At 45.7% G+C, this 24,414-nt stretch overlaps 1 protein-coding gene across 2 annotated transcripts in view; it reads left to right on the forward strand.

The window, feature by feature from the left end:
- LOC137518158 (macrophage mannose receptor 1-like) overlaps positions 1 to 24,414 on the forward strand; it is a 493,922-nt gene that overhangs the window by 116,825 nt on the left and 352,683 nt on the right. For both annotated transcript variants that reach the window (XM_068235572.1, XM_068235573.1), the window contains exons 10-12: positions 389 to 504; positions 12,435 to 12,583; positions 22,053 to 22,249. In XM_068235572.1, coding sequence (XP_068091673.1) covers positions 389 to 504; positions 12,435 to 12,583; positions 22,053 to 22,249 — 462 coding nt within the window. The remainder of the gene's footprint in view (positions 1 to 388; positions 505 to 12,434; positions 12,584 to 22,052; positions 22,250 to 24,414) is intronic.

Raw genomic sequence — 24,414 nt, forward strand, 5'->3', positions numbered from 1 at the left:
CTAACCTATACTGCAGGCACCTAGCTAATTAACACATACTGGTGGCACCTACGTAGCTAATCTATACTGTGGGCACCTATACCTGGCTCCACGTTGGGGAGGGGGGGGCGATTTTTACACCCTCGCCCTGGGTGAAATTTAGCCTAGCAACTTGCCCTGATTTCAGTTATCTATAATAATAATTTCCAAGCCATCTCTGTATGTCCTTTTTGTCTTGCACATGCCCCTCTTCCCAGCCCCTCTCTGATTGGCTGTGGTGCTGTGTGCTGTGCAGGGAATTTGGCATGTCCATGCTTGTGGTGGGATCGTTTGCGTGTGCGGTGAGATGTCAGTATAATTGTATGAAAGCATGATTGCTAGTTTAATTATTACTCTTTTGTGCTTCCAGGGATGGAGGAGACACGGCTTCTACTGCTACCTCATTGGTGAAACACTGTCCACGTTTTCAGAAGCTAAGACCACTTGCATTAGCAATGCAGCTATCCTTATGAGTGTTGAAGACAGGTATTAATGATTTACTGTATTATCTGTGGTGCTGTACAATGGAAGAAACAGACAAGGGTACAAAATATACAGACATTGGTGCATAATATAGAAGTGATAGACAATGCAAGTTACAGGGACAATTGTATGGTGATTAATAAAACATAAAGCATTTTTGGTAACATTTGACCTTACCAGAGATGTAAGCAGGGGTACAACTAAAACGATGGATTTTAGAATAGCCAACTTTTTTAAAGTCAAAATTTATTGAGTTTTACATTTTTTAAAAATACAACACAGGCCGAAACAGTCAGCCTGAACAAGTACAAAAACATGAAAACACAACTATACAGCTGCAGCAGCGCAAAGTAGCCCCCCCATACAGGATATCGTTAGGAGTTAGTAGCTGAGAATCGCAGATACACTGAATTCTATTATCTACTTAACTGAGGTCTACGTCAGTTGCATCTAACCAGCGGAACCAGATTTTCTCGAATTTTTTATTAGCTCCTCGCCTTTCATAAACCTCTTTAAGGATGCGAACTTCTTTGTTTATGTAGGAGACCCATTCCACTACCGTAGGAGGACTAGACTGGTTCCAGTGTAGAGTAATTAACTTCTTGGCATAAAATAGTAAGTTGCGGAATAGGAGTTGTTTGCGGGGTGCCAAGATGTAAGTATTTATGACACAAAGAAGATAATGCTTAGGGACGCAGGTAATGGAAGCTCTTAGAAACAGTTTTAGAATCCATTTCTCAATTTCGGACCAGTATAGTAAGAGGTGTGGGCAACTCCATAGGGTATGTATAAATCCAGTGCCTTGTTGACCACACCTGTTACAAGAGTTGGAGGTTTGTGGATTAAAGCAGTGTAGTTTGGCTGGGGAGAGGTAGGCCCTGTGGAGCAGTTTTAGAGCTATCATCTTATTTCTGGCGGAAATACATGAGACAAAAGTGTATCGTAGAGCTTCCTAATTAGTAGGCTCCAATTCTGGGATATCGACTTTCCATTTATCAAAAAGTTTTGACATAGCTGAAGTAGTAATAGGAAGAATTGTTTTATAAAGCAATGAAAGGGCTTTAGGGAGGTCCTTGAGAGCTGTCTTAGATTCTATAGAGAAGGTGGAAACCACAAGAGGGGTGTCGTTGGAAGGAAATTGGGATTGGAAGGCGTGGCGGAGCTGCAGATATCGGAAAAAATAGTTACCGGTAGTTGTAAGTTGGTATTGGGATTTAAGTTGGTCAAAGGACATTAGTTGGTTACCTTCTATTATGTCCTTAAGTCTGTATACCCCGCTGTCTACCCAGATGGAGGGATCAGGGATTGAAAGAAAGTGAGAAAGGGAGGGGTTATTCCATAAAGGAAGATATGGGGATACCTGTCTCAAAGGGCATTGAGTTTTCTTGACGGATTCCCAGACAGTAATTACTGTCTTCAATTTTGGAGAGCATTTAATACCCCTTTATGAAAGACTAGCCAGGGCCGTGTAGGAACCCATGACTGCTGCTTCGAGGGCCGTAGGTGGGTTTTCTGGTGATCGGGAGAACCACCAACGGGTGGTCACCAAAATAGCTGCCCAATAATAACATTTGAAGACAGGGAAACTAATCCCTCCTGCTTCCTTTGTCAACTGGAGGGTTTTTAATGCTATTTTAGGAGTTTTTGCATTCCATAGGCATGAGGTGATTGAGGAGTCTATGTCTTTGAAAGTTTGGTTTTTAATTACAGTAGGGGAGTTGCGAAATATGTAATTACATTTGGGGAGGAGGTTCATTTTAATGGCACTAGCTCTGGCTAGTAGAGTAAGGGGAAGGTTCCGCCACGCCTTGCATTTGTCCTTGAGTAGCTCCATTGCAGGTTCCACGTTTAACTTTGGGAAGTCCAAAACATTTGTAGTGAACTTGATCCCAAGGTATTTTAGCTTGGATACCCAGGTTAGTTGAGATTGTCTACCAGGGGGAGGAGGAGCGGGATCAATAGGAAGGACCAAAGATTTTGACCAATTTATTTTAAGGCCGGAAAAAAGGTTAAATTCTTGACTAACCCTGAGGGACATTTCCAGAGAGGGACCCGGGTCATTGAGGTACAAAAGCAGATCATCTGCGTATAGAGAATTTTTTTCGTGCAGATCTCCTATTTGTAGGCCTTTAAATGCTCTGTCAGCTCTAATCTTAATAGCTAGGGGCTCTATTGCCATTTGCCAATGCAAAGAGGGAGGGAGACAGGGTGCAGCCCTGCCTCGTCCCTCTTTCCAAGGAGAAGGGCTCTGAGGTTTGAAGAGCAGTTTTAACCCTGGCTACAGGGAGGTGATATAAGGCTTCAATCCACCTCAAAAATTTCGGTCCAAATCCAAACCGGCGTAGCGTTTCCATAAGATATTTCCACTCGATGGAATTGAACGCTTTTTCAGCCTCTAGGGAAGTGATTACCCTGGTTCCCGAATTGTCGTGTTGAATATTGAGGTTAGTCATTAAGCGACGGATGTTAATGTCAGTTCCTTTCCCGGGACGAATCCCGATTGATCAGGGTGAATTAATGACGAAAGGACCTTGTTAACCCTTATAGATAGTATTTTGGCTAGTAATTTATAATCCGTGTTTAAGAGGGAGATTGGCCTATACGATGAGCAGTTAATAGGGTCTTTCCCTGGCTTAGGAATTATCACTATTAACGCCTCTGCCATTGATTTTGGTAGTGGTTTGCCATTTTGAGGAAGATGGAAAAGATTTAGTAAACGGGGGGTTAGGGCACTGCGGTATTTTTTAAAGAATTCAGATGGGAGGCCATCCGTTCCTGGTGATTTGTTGGCAGGCATCAAGTCTAACGCAATGTCTAGTTCCTCTCTGGAAATGTCCCCTTCAAGATACTCCCTCTCAGAGGGAGAAAGCATAGGAAAATGGATACCATTTAAATAATCAGACATCATTGAGTCAGTATATTGGACAGAGGATGCATACAAGGCCAAGTAATAGTCCCTAAAAACCCGGTTGATTGCTTGAGCATCATAGGTGGGAGTATTATTTTGGTCCGAGATTACAGAAATATGTGAGATGAATCTTTCTTGACCTATGAGGCGAGCAAGCAAACGCCCAGTATTGTCACCCTGCTCATAGATGCGAATTCTCTGAAGTTTAAGGTTAGATTGGGTCACGTTAGATTGTCTGGTTGCAAGAGCAGATAGAGCTGTCTGCCAGTCGGAGTAGGAATCTGAGGTTTGTTTAATAATATAGTTATCCTCTGCAGCTTTAGCCCCGTACCACGGCCTTATATGCATCCCATATCACATGTGGCTCAGCTGACTTTTCATTATTGTGCCAATACTGTGTGAGAGGATCTTTAGTGACTTCCTCAACAAATGAACTGTTAAGCCAGATTGGGGATAATTTCCACGCTGGTCGGGTTGTTGGACCACCAATCTTAAAGGTTAGCTCCAGGGGAGCATGATCCGAGATCTCACGAGAGAGGAGCCGGAGATCAGGAGAGGAGAAATCAAGAACATATCAATTCTGGAGAGAGTTTGATGCATGGAGGAGTGGCATGTAAAGCCAGTATTTGAAGGGTACCTTTCTCTCCATATGTCCACCAGGCAAGAGGAGTCAATCCAGTGCTTAAATATTTGTGAATCTTTATTGGAGGGTATTAGTCTGTCCTTCTGAGAAGAAATCACCATATTAAAGTCTCCGCACAACAGGGTCCTGCCATCCGGCCACTTATTAGTGTGTTCTATAATTTCTTGCAAAGTTTGAATATCAGCGGGAGGAGGTAGGTATAGGCCGACTAGGTTCGTCTCAGAACCATGGATGTTGGCGTGGACTATAACGTACCTGCCAAAAGTGTCTATTTTTAAATCTAGTAGTTGAAAAGGGCATTTTTTTGTGGATGAGGATTGACACACCTCTTGCATAGTTAGAAAAGGTAGACGAGTAGTATGCAGAGATATATGGCTTTTTTAATTTTGTCATTAAGACCTCTGACGTTCCAGAGGATTACCTTGGTATTAGTGGTATAGAGAGGAGCATATTATAACGTGATACCGCGATAACTCAGACAAGGGAACATTTGAGTGGGGAGGGAATTCCCGGGCACTTTGAGCTGCTGCAGTAAAGACAATACATGTACACAGTAAAAATACAACTTATTTACATCCCATGAAGACCAGGTCCGTGTCTTCATTCCAAGTACCCTGACCCACCCTGCCTCAACCCTGAAACTAGCTGAAGCTTAAACCCTAAACTAAATTAAACTGTAGTGGCTAAGCACTCTACTAACAGTACACTACAGCTAGCAGGTGTGTGCAGTAGGAAGAGATGGCAGCCACAACCATCCCCTCACCGAGAGTTAGTTCTACCGGTGCAGGGAGAATATTTCTGCAGGATGCAAGTGAGATCTGAAGAGTAGGTACATCATTGGCTAATAAAGCTTGAACTGGCTAAGTAATAGCTATATTCAGCATAAAGAGTAAGTCCCGAGATCATTTCTGGTAAACTAAGGTTCTGGAGGAGATATCAGATGGTGGTCAGGAGAAGTGACTTTTGATAGAAGAGGGGCACACTCCAATATGTGAGGGCATATTTAATGAGAGATTAATTTACAGGTGTCCCCTGAGGGGGTGTTTAGCAAGAGGGTGTCTTTTCCCGTAACAAGTGAGGAACATGGAGGGATACTGTTCTGTACTCAGACTGGCAGTATTACAAAGGGGATGATAAAGTACTCACTGTGATCCTGCAAGATGGTAGGATTTGTAGGGGTCAGAGTCAACCAGCCAGAGAGAATGCCAGCAAGGGAGTTCATCATCACTGAAGAGTGTCTAGCCAAGCAGTTGCGGCATCAGGCGATTGAAAGAAGCGGAGTGTTCCTCCGTCTTGAACCCTCAGGCGTGCTGGAAAAAGCATGGCATAAGGTAGGCCCTTGGTATGCAGACGGGATTTAACATTCTCGAAGGTCTTCCTCTTTTTCTGGGTCTCTGTGGAGAAATCCGGGAAGAACATCAGCCGGGAGTTCTCGTAAGTTATATCAGAATCAGAATCCTTTATTTCGCCAAGCATGACAGGGTCATGCCTGGAATTCGGTTTGGCACATACAGAGCTCAGCAATTCCAAAGACAAAACGACAATAGTGCAATATACAGTAGATATACATGGTAAGCTTCCTGGCCTCTCGTAGGATCGTGTCCCGGTCCTGGAAGTTTAGGAGCTTAAAGATGAAAGGACATGCAGGGGAGCCTGGAGGAAGAGGTTTAGATGGGATGCGGTGCCCTTTCTATACTATAAAACATGTAGAGAAGGCCGCATCAGGCAAGAGACTAGTGAGCAGGGTCGTAATAAAGGATATCGGGTGATCCCCTTTGCTTCCCTCCGGGAGGCCCATAATGCGGACGTTACTTCGTCTGTTTCTATTCTCAGAGTCCTCGGCCCTTTCTTCTAAGCGTTTAATTTTGCGTACTAGGTCAGCCGAGGTTGCTGAGGTGATGGCATTGGAATCCTCGAATTTACTTATTCTCTGCTCGGCCTGTGTGACTCTGTCACGGATGGTAGAGACGTCATGGCGGAGCGTCGCCATCTGAGATTGGAGGTAATCGATTTTGGTACCGAGGGTGTCCCCCGTGGAACTGATCAGGTCTTTGCATGCCGTTATGGCAGCCATAAGCCGGGTAAAATCCGGCTGATCTTCCGCCGCCATTGGTGCTGGGGCCTGTGTGGCCTTCACTTGAGCTGCAGGCAAGATGGCGCAGGTCTGAATGCCGCATGATTTGGCTGGTTTATTTTTCTTCTCTGGCGGGTCCACTCCAGCCGCCCCTTTCTTCATATTCCCCCCACCGGTATCAGGAACAGATCCGCCGGCTTCTAGGAGCTCAGTACCAGTAAAAGAACAGGATTTATGGCCGGTTAGAAGGGGGTAGGTCGGGAGCTCTGGGAGTTAGTGTCCGCTCAGACTGCGCGCATAGCCACGCCCCCCAGAATAGCCAACTTTAAAGTGAATCTCATAAAAAGTGCCCCTGTGGGGTACATTTTTGGCTCCTAATGAGGCTTCCCCCTTCCTCTTGTGCAGCACGGATCCATTGCTGTCTCCGCCAGACTGTGAGGATATATGTGGTGATTATGGTAAGTTGTCCTGAACACCAATCTATGTGGGAGTTGTGAATCTGCAACCAAGGCAGGCCTAATACCAATGGACTGGATGGCATCCTGAGCATATAGAACTGGATCTTCTCAAAAGTGCACAGCCCCAACCTGCAACGAGACTTCAGGCGTAATCGAAATGGGTTGTTTAGTTTGTAAAGGAGTGTCATCAATGGCTGTGACGTAGAGCTTGTTCTGCAAAGAGATGGCAGGAATACCTAGATTAGCGGCAAAGGCCGTATCAATAAAGTTGCCAGCAGCACCAGAATCAACAAAAACTTCAGAGTGGAACGACTTATCGCCCCAATGTATGGTAACTGGCAACAACATTTTTTTTTATTTTAAGAGGAAGTTCCCCAACTTTTTAAGGGGAAGTTCCCCAACTTCACCTAGGCGCTGGAGTTTTCCGGAGCCTTCTTTGCAGGACATGTCTGTGCAAAATGACCCTTCTCATCACAATACATACAAAGCCCTTCCTGCCTTCTCCTGAGTTTCTCAGCGGGTGAGAGTTTAGAGAAGCCCAACTGCATGGGCTCCTCACTAGTATAAGAGCTACTCAGCCTGAGGTTTCCTGCGGCAGAATAGACTTTACCCTGCCGTCGGTGTCTAATCCGTCTGTCAACCTTTATAGCCAGGGAGATAGCATCCTCCAAATTCCGTGGCTCAGGATGACTTACTAGAACATAATTTACAGAATCGGCTAAGCTGAGCAGAAATTGGTCTAAGAGTGCTGCCCCACCCCATTTAACAGAAACAGACCATCTCCTAAACTCAGCCGCATACTCCTCGGCAGTATGTCGACTCCTCGAGCAGCTGTGGCCGAAATATCGGGATCAGCATAAATAGTTGCCATGGCATCAAAAAAACTTTCAACAGAGGTGAGAGCTACATGATCAGGACTCAACCCATAGGCCCAGGTTTGAGAGTCACCCTGCAGTAAGGTCTTAATCAGAGTAATCTTCTGTGATTCTGTTCCAGAAGATCTAGATCTGACTTCAAAGTATGACATACAGCGATTGTGAAAATTACTAAAATCAGATCAAGAACCTGTAAATTTCTCCGGTAACGGCATTTTAGGCTCTACGATAGGTGGAATAGGAGCAGTTGGAGGAGTCTGCTGATTATTGACATTAGCAGAAAGATTCATCTGAGCAAGCGTGTTAGACAGTTGAGTCAACTGTGTTTGCTGAGTGGCAACTTGCTCAGTGAGGTGATTGACAGCTCCTGCGAGTGTCAAAATCTGGTCTCGCAACTCATCCATTTTGTGGGCTTTGATAATATCACACTTGTGCGTGCAAAGGACTAGCGTAATATACAGGTCACAGTATTAGCAAATGGCGTAGTCAGAAACAGGCCGATATCGAACACAGAGATCAGATGGCTAAAGTACAAAAGGGCTAGGCAATATCGTAGGCAAATAACAGGCAGAGTCATACACATTGGTCAGATGTCAGTCGTAGTGGAAGGAACAAACAATAGCAGAGTCAGGAGCGGGCAGAGTCGTACACGGAAATCAGATGGCAGCAGTACAGAGGGACTAGGCAGATTCGTAGTCAAGAGGCAGGCAAAGGTCGGTACAACGATATACAATATTACGATAATATATATATATTACAATATCACAATATATTATATTACGATATTACAGTATAATACTGGCTGACTAGAGTACATATATATCACGCAGAAGTGCAATATATTAATGTAGTTCTCAAACTGACACTACCCAAGTATTCTCCAGCCTCTGCTACTCCATTTTCCCTACCTACCTCACCACCACTCCCAGTGCAACAGTATGTAACCCCAACACATCATTATGCGTACCCCCCTCATACCTGCTCCTCTTTCCCCTGATCACCCACCCTATTGGTGCCTCATGTTCTGGCTCCATCTGCTCCTTCCCCTGGTCCCTTGTCCACTTCTCACCACACATCTTAACCCCAGGCCCACCCCTGTCTCCCAGCCTCCCCCCCCCCCCCATTCCCCTCCTCTTACTTCACCCCTCGCCCACCACAACCAAATTCACCCACCAAGCCCCTCTCCACGCTGCACCTCTCACCCTCCCCATACCCACGAACATTCTCGCCCCAATCTCATTTCCATCTGCCCCATACTCAGGCAATGTTTTCCTCTATCCGGCGGTCTCTGGAATGCCAGATCTATCCGCAACAAGCTTACAACCATCCATGACCTCTTTATCTCAAAAACCCTCACCTTTCTTGCCCTTACTGAGACCTGGCTCACCCCCTCTGACCTGCCTGCGGCTGCAGCCCTATCCTATGGGAGTCTACACCTCAGCCATACCCCAAGACCAGATAACAGGCCTGGGGGAGGGGTGGGCCTACTCCTTTCCCCGTCCTGCACTTTCCGTTCCTTACCCCTCCCCCTTCTCTTTACTTTAGCTCCTTTGAGGCCCATGTTATCCGCCTCTACCATCCCCTCCCAGCCATTATTGCAGTCTTGTACCGCCCCCCCTCCAGTACAATATCGCACTTCCTAGAAAACCTTGCCTCCTGGCTCCCACACATCCTGTCCTCCGACCTCCCAACCATCATCCTCGGAGACTTTAACATTCCAATTGATGAGCCTACCACCTCTGCTGCCACTCAGCTTCTCTCCCTCACCAACTCCCTTGGCCTCACTCAGCATACTAACGCCCCCACCCACAGCGCTGGTAATACTCTGGACCTAATTTTCTCCAAAGCCATCACACTTACAAACCTGGACATTGCACCATTCCCCATCTCCGACCACCACCTCATCATCTTCACCCTCACTCCGTCCAGCACCCCTTGTCCCCCTCCCCAAACTGGATGCTGGCAGAGAGATCTGCGCATCCTTGACCCCAATGTACTAGCCACACCCCTCCACTCCCTCTCCTCCTCCCTCCCCAGCCTAACCTGCCCCAATGAAGTGGCAGCTCAATAGAACAGTAAACTCTCCACAGCTTTAGATCATGCTGCTCCCCTGACCTTTCGTACCAACTGTCGCCCCAACCCCCAACCTTGGCACACTGCCCTCACAAAAAACCTACAAAATAAGACACAGCAGAATGCAAATGGAGGAAATCCCGCCACAACCATGATTTCCTGGGATACAAGACCAAGTTGCAGACGTACCATACTGCCCTTGCTGATATCAAACAGATATACTTCACTCGCTTGTTCGCTACCCAAGCCTCCAACCCATGTAGTCTTTTTGCCACCTTCAATGCCCTACTCAACCCCACACCTCCCCCCCCCCAACCTCCACCCTCTCAGCCACTGACCTATCAAATTACTTTATCAACAAAATTACAACCATCTGGAGGAATATTTCTCTCATCCACTCCATTGCCCCGCCTCCTCACCCCATCCTACTCCTGCCTCTTTCTCCTCCCTTACCTCCTTCAATCCTGTCACAGTGGAGGAAATCAACCAGCTGCTGGCAACTTCACCTGCCACTTCCTGCCCCCTAGATCTGGTCCCATCTGATTCTCTGCGCCCACATTTTTCTGATCTGGCCCCTGTCCTCACCCACCTGTTCAACATCTCCTTCTCCTGTGGCATCTTCCCCTCCGTATTCAAACAGGCCACTGTGCTTTCCCTGCTAAAGAAATCTTCACCTGACCCTGCTCTGCCATCCAACTACTGCCCAATCTCTCTCCTCCCTTTTGCCTTGAAAATTCTTGAACGCCTGGCCCACCAACGCCTGACCAACTTCCTCAATTCCAACTGCCTTCTCGAATCTCTGCAATCTGGTTTTCGCACAGCCCACTCTACAGAAACAGCCCTCACCAAAGTAGTCAATGACCTTGCCCTTGCCAAAGCCGAAGGTAAATACTCCATCCTGCTCCTCCCGGACCTCTCCTCGGCATTTGACACTGTCGACCGCTCCCTCCTCCTCCACTCCCTGCAGTTAATGAACATTCAGGACCTAGCCTTAGCCTGGATCTCCTCCTAACTCTCCAACCGCTCCTTCACAACATTTTTCAATGGCTCCTCATCCACTCCTACACCCCTCTTACTTGGTGTTCCTCAACGTTCCGTCCTAGGACCACTACTGTTCTCACTCTATACTGCCTCAATTGGCAAAATCATCTCCTCTATGGATTTCAATTACCACCTGTATGCCGATGACACCCAGATATACCTCCACACCCCAGATCCCTCCTCCTCTACCATGGACAAAGTTTCTACCTGCCTCACATCCATTTCCTCCTGGATGGCCGCCAGGTACTTGAAGCTTAGTTTGGACAAGACTGAGATTCTAATATTCTCACCCCGCACAGCTGCACCCATCGCAGATCTGCACATCACTATCGAAAATACTACCATCCACCCTACCTCCCAAGCCCGCTGTCTAGGTGGTACCCTGGACTCTGAACTTTCCTTTACACTGCACATCCAAGGTATTGCCAGATCCTGCAACTTTCACCTCCGCAACATCTCCAAGATCTGCTCCTACATGTCCCCTGACACCACTAAACTCCTTATCCACGCCCTTGTCATCTCCCGCCTAGACTATTGCAATTCTCTTTTGTCTGGCCTCCCCTCTAACCGTACTGCCCCACTTCAATTGGTAATGAATGCAGCAGCCAGACTGATACATTCTTCTCATCGCAGCGCCTCTACAACTCCACTCTGTAAAGCCCTACACTGGCTCCCCATCAGCTTTAGGATCAATTTCAAAATCCTGTGCTTTGCCTACAAATCCATGCACAAGATCTGCCTGACCTACATCTCTGATCTGGTCCACAGGCACATGCCAGCCCGCCCCCTCCAATCCTCCAATGACCTGCGCCTAGTCGCATCACACATATCTCAGTCACATGCACGATTGCAGGACTTCACCAGGGCTGCCCCTACTCTCTGGAACCCGCTCCCACCAGCCATCAGACTCGCCCCCACCTTTAATACCTTCAAACAAGCTCTCAAGACTCACCTTTTCATGCTCGCATACCCCCCTACACCAGCACCATAATATGTTCTGTTAGACTCCCTCTCAAAAGATGCACCTATTGTCTCCACCCCCACCCTCTGGCAGGGCCCTCCTCCCTAGTGTTTCCAGCTTGATTATGCAATCTTACTGACAATCACCCCTCTTGTGGACTAGAATAGTCTCTATTTTGACCTTTGACACTATTGTTTGCATGATCTTGTTTTGTTGTGAGTTTCCTGCATGTTCTACCTTATATGTTAATTGATTTTTCTATTGTGCAGCGATGCGTAATATGTTGGCGCTTTATAAATACAATAAATAATAATAGCTAAGGCCAAGAACCAGTGAACTGATTAGTATCAAGGCCATCAAGCAAGTGAATACCCTGGCCTTAAGTACCCAGGAGGCAGAGCAAAAGCCCAGCCCCCAGAAATGACAGCACCTCCTGCAAAAAGGTGTCAGCTGATGACATCACAGCTAACACCCCATCAGACACGCCTCCTCAGCCTATAAAGGCAGCTCTGAGCTGCGCGCGAAACAACACGCCGACCCACATTTACAGGAGAGCCGGTGATGCGAACATTCTTATTTACGTCTACAGGGGAGTCGGGGATGCCTTTGACTAAAGAGGAAGCGGAAGCTTCCTCCAGCTGCTCCACACTATCAGAGCAGCCTGCAGAGACCACACCAGGTACGTTTGTTACAGAAATATATTCATTTCAAAAGTACAGATATGCAATGCACAAAACAATTTACAATCACGTGCATTAAACAATGGAAGGCCAAACAATGCTTTATACATTTTTCCATTGTAAGTAAAGGAGGTAGAATTTGGTGAAAAGCTTCTCATTTTAAAACAATCTTATGCTTGGTCCTCTGAAAATGTTGTTATTGTTTTGCTTTTTATTGCAGGTTTGAACAGGCTTTCTTAACAAGTCTGATTGGGCTGAGACCGGAAAAGTATTTCTGGATAGGACTGTCAAATGTAAAAGAAAGAGGGACTTTTAGATGGACTACCAATGAGACGGTTCTGTTCACACACTGGAATACTAACATGCCTGGTAAGTCAGTCAGTCCCAATATTGTCCATTCATGGGCGTAGCTGGGTAATATACCACCTATTGCAAACACTGAAATTGAACCCCCCCATTTCCTAGTGTCAGAGCCCCCTTACACTCTAAAAAAGCTTGCTTTCTTGTTGTATATTTGCTTTGGTTTCCTGTTTTTTTGGCTCAGTAAATTGCAGAAGTTACTTTTTTTTTTTTTAGGAAATATCTCTTCTCCCCTCTCTGAACTCAATTTTAACACTAACCTTCCCCTTTTATAACATCTAACACTAACCTCCCACTTCAATCCTTACCTTCCTCTCTTGACACCTAACACTCTCCTATCCTAGCACTAACCCCCCTCTTCACTCCTACGGTAAGACTAACCTTTACCCTTACAACTAATTATTTTAAACATCGGATATGGATGAAGACCATACAGGGCCCCAGGAAAACCAAGTAATATGTGCCCCCTCCTTTTGCCCATCCTCCCTGTTTATTGGTTGAAAGGGTGTAGTAAGGCAAGTTGGAATATCTCAAGTCAACAAACAATGGGAGACCACAATTCAATACTGCAGAAGAGGCTGTTTAACTTTTATCTGTAGACCTCACTACTGTTATAAGACAATTGTGTTGCCCCTAAATACCAGAACTAAGCAGCTGGGTTACCCAAATACCAGAGTTAAATAACCCCCATGGTTAAATAAATTGAGAAGCCATGGTCTTCTAGATCTTAGAATTAATGTAGGAGGTCCAGCGATGGCAGGGGGGCTCCTATGATCCTCTCCACAGAGGCAGGGGCGCAGCTAAGGTTTTGGTGGCCCCAAGCAGTCCATAACTTGAGGCCCCCATCCATGAAAATAGCGCGCCGTGGCAAAAACGGGTGTGGCCAAAACATTATGTGGGAGGAGCCAAATATTAGCAGTTTCTAGGCTAAATTGCACCCAGAGCGAGGGCATAAAATGCATCCCCCCACGTGGAGACAGGTATAGGTGCCCCCAGTATAGGTAGCCCGTATAGTTGCTCCCAGTATAGGTTAGATAGGTAGGTGCCCGCAGTATAGATTAGATAGGTAGGTGCCGGCAGTATAGGCTAGATAGGTAGGTGCCCACAGTATAGATTAGATAGATAGATGGCCCCAGTATAGGTTTGATAGGTAGGTGTATGCAGTATAGGTTAGATAGGTAGGTACCCCTCAGTATAGGCTAGAAAGGTAAGTGCCCACAGTATAGATTAGATAGGTAGATGGCCCCAGTATAGGTTAGATAGGTAGGTGCATGCAGTATAGGTTAGATAGGTAGGTACCCCTCAGTATAGGTTAGGTAGGTACCCCTCAGTATAGGTTAGATAGGTAGATGCCTAATCAAAAATAAAATAGGCTTGGGCTATTGATATGTATTCCCAGATAAATGTGTCATTTATTAACAATCACAATTAAAAAATCAGCCAGTAAAAACTTGCAGGTAGTCTAGCCGTCACTTTATGATGCTCCTAGCCTAGATTGCTATCCTATCTACACTAAGCTGGCATCAATCATTCACCCACACTGACACTCAGAATGGCGCCCATACACACTACGAGTGTCCGCAGATCATATATGGAGAGTGTTGTCTGGTCATAAGCTCCCCTTAGGGGGCACAAAGTCCATCTGAACTGCAGCGATGATATAGTTCAAACTAAATGTTTGCTATAATGTTGGAGAAGATTCCTATGATGTAGACTAAGTCCGTCTTACCACCTCCGCATCAGATGCTTTTTTCCCGTGGTTACCCACTTAGTGTGTGCAGTCTATGGTGATTCACATCATGCGGGGAGCTTCCAGCCTTCAGCTTTAAGGTAATGGTGGCCCATGTAGCAAGGTTGCTTTTCTCCGGCGCTCACCATCACACCTGCCGGTCTCTCACACCTGGACATGCGGTTGCAGCAACAACGTCTGCAACTCGTGCGCTCAGGACGCCAGTCACAGTTCTGTCCCGACTACAGCGTGGGCTTGACATCACAGTAATGGCTAGACTCCGCCCATCGACGCATCTCCCGCCCCTCACAGGCAATTCGTCAGGATGTTGAGAAGATAGGTAGATGCCCCCAGTATAGGTTAGATAGGTAGGTGCACGCAGTATAGGTTAGATAGGTAGATGCCCCCAGTATAGGTTAGATAGGTAGGTGCCCCCAGTATAGGTTAGATAGGTAGGTGCACGCAGTATAGGCTAGATAGGTAGGTGCACGCAGTACACGCAGTATAGGTTAGATAGGTAGATGCCCCCAGTATAGGTTAGATAGGTAGGTGCCTCCAGTATAGGTTAGATAGGTAGGTGCACGCAGTATAGGTTAGATAGGTAGGTGCACGCAGTATAGGTTAGATAGGTAGGTGCACGCAGTATAGGTTAGATAGGTAGGTGCCCCCAGTATAGGTTAGATAGGTAGGTGTTGTCAGGAACCGGCCCGCGGCACGCCTGCGTATACGGTTCCCGACTGCAGGTTTGACCAGATCAAGCGGGGGACAGCCTTATTCAAGCTACAAACAAGGCTGTGACCCCTAAAAAGCTTCTTACTGCCACCACTAGCGGTTGCTAGACACGTCAACTCAGCTGTCGAGTGCTCAACACGCAATCTGAGTTTTCGTATTCGGGTCAGCTTTGCGCTTAGGCCGAATACGGGAATGCCACGCCCCCACACACACAGTACAGTTGTACAGTAACACAGCACAATCAGGCACTGACTTGTAATGCAAGTTACACTGTCATGCAGCAAAACCACTAACAGTCGTTCCGAACGATACTGTTAGCCACTCCCACTCTGCTGTCGAGCGCAGAAGTGCCCCATACACACAATGCAATTACAATTTCATATGGTAGTATTGCTCAAGCATACAATTAGGCATGGACTTATGCACAGTTACACTGCAGTCTCTTCTAGGCTATGAGTGTTAGTTTAGTACAGCAGAAGTCAAGCTTATTAAATAGCAATTTAATATTCCAGGAAAAAGTGGAACAATGCAGAACAGAATATATACAAAAGATTACAAAAAACAAAATAAAAAAAAGTTACAAAATTAAGAGTTTACAAAGATACACACAAGCGATTTGCTTACCAAAATAACAGGGATCCAGATAGAAGAACCTTGGACGGACACAGTTCTGGTTAGACCAGGAGCCCACTTAGCCTGGGCCCGGAGTCCAGCTGCAGCTACCGTCAGGAGGAGACTGATTTTAGGTATCTGTCCCCTGCTTTTTATAATGGAATATTTGCCTTGAGGCTGCAAACCTGTTTGGACGAGGGGAACTAGTTTTAATTACATCATCAGACATAATTTGATTCCCAGAGATCTAACATCCACATGTGAAAAGTGTATTATAGCAGATCAAAGGTAAGGATACGGCTGCTATTGGCCTGATTAGCCATCTCCTAATTAGGGGCTAGGTAGACAGTCCCTAATTGCAGAGATTTCCCATCTCCCACTAGATGTAATTTACAGGATATAGTTTGCACCTCCACCAATAATTCAATTTCCTCACAATGAAATAGTGTTTAACACACATGTCAAACGTTGGGTGAGGGGGCTCTTCCTGACTAGTCTAGAGTTCTTCACAATGCTTTACCAGCCTTTATCAACAGAAGTGTAAATGTTTCAATTGTCACTGACTTCAAAGCTTCAGCTCCAGATAAGGTGGAACAAAACCCTTCACTTCTGCCATTGTCTGATTAACCCCAGCTCTATTCACTGAAGTCCGCTTTAGATGCAAATGTAGTACAGCCAGATGACAATCGCTTCAAAGCAGAATACACATGTGAGACATAGCAGACAAACAAGATGGCAGTTACCTCTAATATCATGACCATATCATAAATAGTCGCCATGTCCTGCGTATTACTGTACATATCGTCATCACCACATATACCATCCATATCCTCACACCATATCCTCACACCTCCCTTTTTTAAAATGGTGCTGGTAGGTGACTCCCAGGAATCACCTTGCCAGCGCCTACATTGCCGGCCGGGCCTGGGGGGGGTAACCCTTTAGCATTCTCTCAAGGATTCCCCACCTGGCCGTTAGCTCCAAGCTACACGACTTGAAAGCTAGGTCAGGTTGCTGCAATGTGTCGTTGCCCCGGGCAACCTGACGTAACCAACCAGGGGAATGAGGGTCAGGGACGACCGTGAATTCGCGACCATAGTGCACGCAGTATAGGTTAGATAGGTAGGTGCACGCAGTATAGGTTAGATAGGTAGGTGCACGCAGTATAGGTTAGATAGGTAGGTAACCCTCAGTATAGGTTAGATAGGTAGGTGCACACAGTATAGGTTAGATAGGTAGATACCCCCCGTATAGAATAGATAGATAGGTGCACAAAGTATAGGTTAGATAGGTAGGTACCCCTCAGTATAGGTTAGATAGGTAGATGCCCCCAGTATAGATTAAATTGGTAGGTGCACGCAGTATAGGTTAGATAGGTAGGTACTCCTCAGTAAGGTTAGATAGGTAGGTTCCCCCAGTATAGGTTAGATAGGTAGATGCCCCCAGTATAGGTTAGATATGTAGGTGTCTCCAGGAATAGGGGCGGGGAGAGCAGGCAGAGCAAAGTTTCAAGTCACCTGCCTTGATCCTGCATGCAGCCTCTATTTTCTTCCTGTCCTGGTGTCTGTCGCATCGGTAAGAGCTCCCCCTGTGATGAAATGTGGTTACGTCATCACAGGGGGCGCTGTTACCATAGCAACAGATGCCGCACGCCGCGACAGGATGAATATAGAGGCTGAGTGCAGGATCGAGGCAGGTGAGTTGAAACTTCGCTCTGGACGCTCCCCCTCCCCCCCTGCACACACCCTAATGCTGCTCCTCCACCAGCCTCCAGCAGCAGAGTGAGGCCCCCCTTTGTGTGAGGCCCCAATCAGGGGCGTGGCTCGCCACATGTATGCTGCGCAGAGGTGATGGCTCTTAGAAGTTTGAGCCTCTCACTAGTAGTGGCGCCCGCAAACCAGACAAATCAGCTGTGAACCGGCCCTTACCTTGCTGTTCTCTTTTAGTGTAAACACACCTCTCTCAGAGGAGCTTACTGTCAGAGATAACCCTTTAATATGTGGAAGAAGTGTAAAAATGTTACTTAAAACATTTGTTCTGTAAAGCTATTTTCAAACTTTGCAGAATACAAGATAACAGCCCCAATAAAACAACAGGTTATGCCACTCTGACCAGCTAGGTGACAATAAATGGTTGAAGGAAATGTTTGTTTTCAGGGTGCTTTAACCCATAGCCGACCGCTCCATGCCGATTGGCGTGAATGTGGCAGCAGTGCACGCGTGGGAGATCGCGCAAGCCTATGCGTGGGCATCTCCGCATGAATGATAGAGCTCCGCTCTGCCATCAGTCTCCCAGTAGGGATCGCCGCTCGAAGACTGTTAGATGGCGAAATCGCCATCTATAAACATTATACAGCGCTGTGATCTGCAGCAGCGCTGTACTGGGGACAGCCGTAAGACACGGCTGTCCCCCTGGGGGACACAGGAGCGATCCACTGTGATAGGCTGACTGGGGGAGGGAGGGAAAATTCATTAAAAAAAATACATTTTATAAAAAAAAAAAAAGAAGCAAAATATTTGTAAAAAAAAAAACATGGGGGGGAGCGATCAGACCCCACCAACAGAAAGCTCTGTTGGTGGGGAGAAAAAAGGGGGGGGGATCACTTGTGTGCTGAGTTGGATGGCTCTGCTGCAAGGCCTTAAAGCTGCAGTGTCCCAATTAGGAGAAATTAGCCTGCTCACTGGGGGAAAGGGGGGGGGAGGGGTTTAACACCGCGGTCCTCAAGTGGTTAAAATAGCACACTGAAAGAAAACTCTGGAGCCCGCTGTTTATCTTACAGGAAGAGACTCTCATGAAATACTTTAGAATATCTTAAACAGGGAACCCTGATCAGTTATGCAGTACATACTTCTAATGCTAGTTAAGCTGTTTACAAGCAGGCACTTGAAATTGCCCTGAAGAAGTGTGTTCCACATCCCCACGAAATGTGTTGCCAGAGTGCAAAAAATTCTTAATTTTTTACACTCTATGTCATTTCTTAGGCAAGCCACCACCTTTTCTCCTTTTATTGCTTTTTATGCAGTTTTACTACAACCTGGTCGCCTCTTCCTCACTGTCTAGGCTCTCCTGAAATTCTTCTAAACACATTTGTACATATGCTCGAAATGGTAGCTGCATATGTTATGAAGGGGTTACAGGACATGCACAAGTTATTGGGGGAGCAGTGGGCACACATATTGTGGGGATATGGTGTTTGGGTTGGTGGGGTGTTATTTGGGGGATAGTGGTGGTTGGCCAAACAGAAGATTGGAGCAAGGGGTCAATCTTTACATATAAGTTGATAGATGTCCCCTAATCACACCTGAGAGGAGCATTTGATAAAGGGCTACTTGCTGAAACATTTACCTGTTCCATTGGTTGCGATCAGTGGTGCTCGGATACCCCCAATCATGAATTTAAGTAAATCCGATCACGGCAGTATCAAAATCCGGATACGCCGTGATCGTGATCCGGACCTGATGCCCAATTCCGAATTCGATTCGGATTGTAACCATGATTAAGGCCCGGTGCACACCAAAACCCGCTAGCAGATTTTTAAACGCCTTTTTTTTATTTTTATGTGGCGTTTTGCTAGCGTTTTGCGGATTGCTGCTACGGATTTCAGTGTACCATATTTCATATATTGTTACAGTAAAGCTGTTACTGAACAGCTTCTGTAACAAAACCGCCTGGCAAACCGCTCTGATCTGCCGTTTTTCAGAGCGGTTTGCATTTTTCCTATACTTAATATTGAGGCAGAAACGCCTCCGCAATCCAAAAAATGCCTCACCCCGGGAGGATTCGTTTCTGCAAAACGCCTCCCGCTGTGGTGTGCACACCCCCATTGAAATACATTACCGTAGCGTATCCACAGCCGCAAGCGGCTGCAAAAACGCCTGAAAACCTGCTCGGTGTGCCCCAGCCCAAAAAGTGATATACCAAATTCGCCAGATATGTTAAGAAGAACAGTGGGAACAAGAGGAAAAAAAATATTTCAAAAAGACTTTATAGTTTTTGAGAAAATCATTTTTAAAGTTTCAAAGAAAAAAAAAAGAATACATTTAAATACGGTAAATACATTAACTGTCATTTACCGCATTTAAATGTATACTTTTTTTTCCTTTGAAACCTTAAAATCGATTTTTCTCAAAAACTATAAGGTGTTTTTAATTTTTTTTTTCTTCTTGTTTTCACTGTTCTTCTTAACATATCTGGCAAATTTGGTGTTTCTAGCATGTAAGGGGGCTTTGCTATTAACCGCTAAAGTCGGTGGGTTTTTAATCACGAATACTGACTAGTGATCACGAGTAACTCGTGAACATGAGTCTGGTAATGAGTGCAATCACAAATGCATTCGTGATTGAGAGACAATCACGATTGCCTATTATGTCCTCGTGATTGGCAGAAATGACTCGTGATCATGAGTTACTTGTGATCACAAGGTCGTGACAAGCACCATTAGTTGCGATTGTTGCACATATGCTGAAAGTATGGTTAATAATTCCAATGTGCGAAGGGAGCGGGCTGGGTGAAATCAGAAGTGCGTTTATTGAACATTTTCTGTAATGAACAAGCACATGTCTTTATCAGTCTGGAGTTACAGGAATGTGACAGTATATCCTATTCTTACATATGAATACACATCTATATTCATCAATACATTCTCCATAACAAGTATAACTTTCCTATAAGAGACATTAACCATATAACATGTGCAGCCGCTCTATGATTACTTAATCGGCATCACAGTAAGCAAACAGTGCATTATATCTCATACAGCCACATCAGCTCCCTATAGCAATCACATCCACTATACAGTAGCACCAAGTGACCCATCAGTATATTTCACTCACAAGTGTGTGGGGTCTCTGTACACCCACTGCATCATCAGCAGCCTTGGCCGATTACAGAAATGGGATCTGAATCATTTTACCCTGTTTATAGCCCTTAATATGTGTTTTCTTACCTGTAATGAACAAGCACATGTCTTTATCAGTCTGGAGTTACAGGAATGTGACAGTATATCCTGTCCTCCCAGGAACTAAAGATAGGTGTGTTTTGTTCCTCCCTTGCAGTGCTGTCATAAGGTCTTAACACTCTGCTGCCATTTAATGGTGATTTACTAAAGGGTCATGAATTGTTTCCTGATATAGCTGGCATTATCTTGGATTGCTGAGGCTGGCAATGATATAGATATTAGTTTATTTTTATGGGGTGCCTATTTTTGACATATCTTACACAATTACTGATTCATTATGGAATAGAAAGGATTACTCCAATCCATACAGCTTCTTGTGTTTCCCTCTTCCATGGAAATGATGGTAGCTACACATTTTGTGGGTGGAGGGAATGGTGGCTAGTTGGCTACACAAGTTATGGGGGAGGGTGGCTACACGGGTTATGGGGGAATAGTAGCTGCACACGTTATGGAAGGAATCATACAAGCATATTAGCAGTTTCTCCCTGTGCACATCAACATCCTAAGATGAACAATGAGGTGGGCAGTTTGATGGATTATGGTGGCGTACGTATTTTAATGTCACCAGTGAGCTGGGCACATGGTTAGCCAAATGATGGCTCATCCTGCTGCCACTCAAATTCCCAGTGGCGTTAAATACTATTCTCCCCCCAAGTTGCTATGAGAACCCCAAATTACCCTGCGTGTGGTTCACATCGTCCAGTTTTGCCGTGTTGAGCGCCGTGTGCTGAAACGATCTGCTTCATAATGGGGGATTATGGTGATCACACGTTATGGTTTGAGAAATGGTGATGGCGCTTGTTAAGGTGGTAATGATTCTGGCTCATGTTATGGGCGGAATTGGTGGCCACAAATGATTTGTGGGAAAAGGGTGTTGATGGCGCATTTGTCACATGATCCCTTGTGGGTGTTACCATGTGGGACAAAGGTTTACATAGAGATCGGGTCCTCACTGAAGCTCTCCTGGTGATCTCCATGGTTTGTAGCTATATCCCTAACAACACAAAGGGCTTGATTCAGAAAGCGGTGCTAACCCAGTTAGCACACCTAAAGACTTTGGGCGTGTTAAGTAGGGTGCTAACTAGGTTAGCACCATTTAAAAAAACATCTTGTGCGCAAATTCCCGCGCGCAAAACGCTGTGCACATGAAATGTCGCACCTCGGTGCGACTATGACGCGCACCTAACGTGGCATAGTGCAACGTTAAGGTCGCACACCATGCGACCTTATAGGCGCATCGGGTGCGCCATTATCGTCGCAACGAGGTGTGCACGTGCCAAGTTTTGTGCACGGGACTTTGCCCGCGAGTTGATTTTATCACGACCTAACTGAGTTTATGCGTGATAGAGGGCTTTTCACAAGCGTGCTAACAGTTAGCACCGCTTTCTGAATCAAGCCCAAAGTGTGAGCCCTAAATCTAACCATAAATATTTACTGCACCCCTGCAGGCCGGCACCAAGGCTGTGTGGTAATGAGAACTGGAATTAAAGGTGGTTTTTGGGATGTCATCAACTGTGATGTGAAAGCCAAGTTTGTCTGCAAGAAACAGGCACAAGGGGTGACCGCCCCACCTATCACAACAACAGCGGAGCCGACGTGTGCATCAGGATGGACAACTTCTCCCAAAATAAACTCCTGTTACAAGGTAAGTAAAAAGTGGTCTGAAGGGTGGGATATGTATCTAGAGCAGGCATGGGCAAACTCGGCCCTCCAGCTGATACAGAACTGCAAATCCCACAATGCATTTGCCTTTATGAGTCATGACTGTGGCTGTCAGACTCCTGCAATGCATTGTGGTACTTGTAGTTCCTTAACAGCTGGAGGGCCAAGTTTGCCCATGCCTGATCTAGAGTAACCAGTCAGGTGGCAAACTTCACAAGCTACAGCTACTTTTCAAGTGAGTTAAAAAAGAGAAGTAAAGAATGTTCATCTCTAGAACTGTACACTCACTGACACTGACAGGAAGGGAAATGTATACATTATTAAATAAGTACTGTATATCCTCGAATACAAGTCGACCTTGTGTACGAGTCAACTCCAATATTTGACCATTTTAAGCTGGAATTTTTTATTGGCTCAAGTATAAGTCTATCTAGCAAAGTTAATGGCTTTACTTAGAATTAACAGCTGCATTTGGGGACCAGGAGGGCTTAATGACAGCACTGTAAACAGTATTGCAGCCATTAACCCATCCTGTCCCTTAAGTGCAGCCGATAACTCCTCCAGGCCCCCCAAATGCAGCAGTTATTCCCCCCCCCCCCCCCCTTCCTGCAGCCAAGTATTTTTCCCCTGTCCTTTTCCTTGGTAATTGTCTTGACCTGTGACTTCATGGCATTTCCTTTATCAATAAAGTGTCACCTACCACTGAGTAAATTGCTGCATTTGGTAATGTCACTGATAGTACACATATATTACCAGTGGTGGGCCGAAATTTCGCATATTTAAAATTTCGCATTGAAAATCGCAATTACGCATCGTAATTCTAATGCAAAATTTCAGAGAAAATCGTAATGAATTTCGTATGTAATAGCAATATTTCATAATTTTGCATAATTGTTCATGTTATTTTGCGTAATTTTCTGCCAACTTTAACGGTTAATAGCAAAGCCCCATACTTGCTATCGCTACCAAAATTACTGCATATGTTAAGGAGAATAGGGGGTACAAGTTTTCAAAAAGACCTTGTAGTTTTTGAGAAAATCGATTTTAAAGCTAATGGGAACCGGGTTTAAAAAAAAAAAGTCAGATACTCACCTAAGGAGAGGGAGGCTCTGGGTCCCATAGAGCACTCCCTCTCCTCTCCTGGTGCCCGCTGCTGTCCTGGCTCCCCTGTAGCTGTATTCGACCGTTTCGGTCAAATACCGCTGTCTCCCAGCCGAAGGGAGGCTTCGGAGATGCTTAGGGAGCCCGAGTGCTCCCGAAGACGGGCCGCTCTACACTGCGCATGCTCGTGCGCCCTCTATGACGCGTTCGCGTGTGTGCCGCCTGTCTTCGGGAGGACTCGGCTCCCGAATACTTCCGAAGTCCCCTCGGCGTGGGACGAGAACAGAGGAGCCAGCGCAGCACCGGGGCCACCGGGAGAGGAGAGGGATGGCTCATTAGGACCGAGCCTTCCCTCTCCTTAGGTGAGTATCTGACTTTTTTTTTTTTTAAATCCCGGGTTACATTAGCTTTAAAAATGCAAAGAAAAATGTATTTTAAACTGTCATTTTCTGTTGTTTTTTTCTTTGCATTTTTAAAATCGGTTTTCTCAAAAACTACAAGGTCTTTTTGGAAAATTCTTTTTTTTTCCTTGAACCCACTATTTTGACTTGTAGCCACTATTCTCCTTAACATATGTAGCAATTTTGCCGTCAATACAAGTTGTAATTTGATCTCTCCCCTGTGTCACCCATCTGCCACGGCAGATAAGGCAGAAAAGCCCACTTGAAAGCACAGGATGTTAACAATATGTCTGCTTTCATGAAAACAGGAAGTAGAAAGACTGAGGGCCCTTTCACACTGGTGCGGTGTGTCATGGCAATTTACCGCACTGCTACCGCAGGGCAATGAAAGTCTATGGGTGCTTTCATATTACCTGCGGTGTGCCGGAAGTGCTTAATCTTTTTCATCTTTTTTCTTCTTTTTTTCTACCGCGTTTCCAAAACTAAGTTACTGCGTGTATATGTGTCGACGTGCGGCGGACCGAAAGTCATGTAGGTCTGTGGTGACGCAGGGCTTTTTAAAATGTTAGCGGCAGCGTGTGGCTATGTTGCAACGTGCATGCGTGGAAGCATATTTTTACCATATGCTTCCATGCACTTCTGTATT

The sequence above is a fragment of the Hyperolius riggenbachi genome, chromosome 5 (assembly GCF_040937935.1).
Source record: "Hyperolius riggenbachi isolate aHypRig1 chromosome 5, aHypRig1.pri, whole genome shotgun sequence".
Classification (NCBI taxonomy): Eukaryota; Metazoa; Chordata; class Amphibia; order Anura; family Hyperoliidae; genus Hyperolius; species Hyperolius riggenbachi.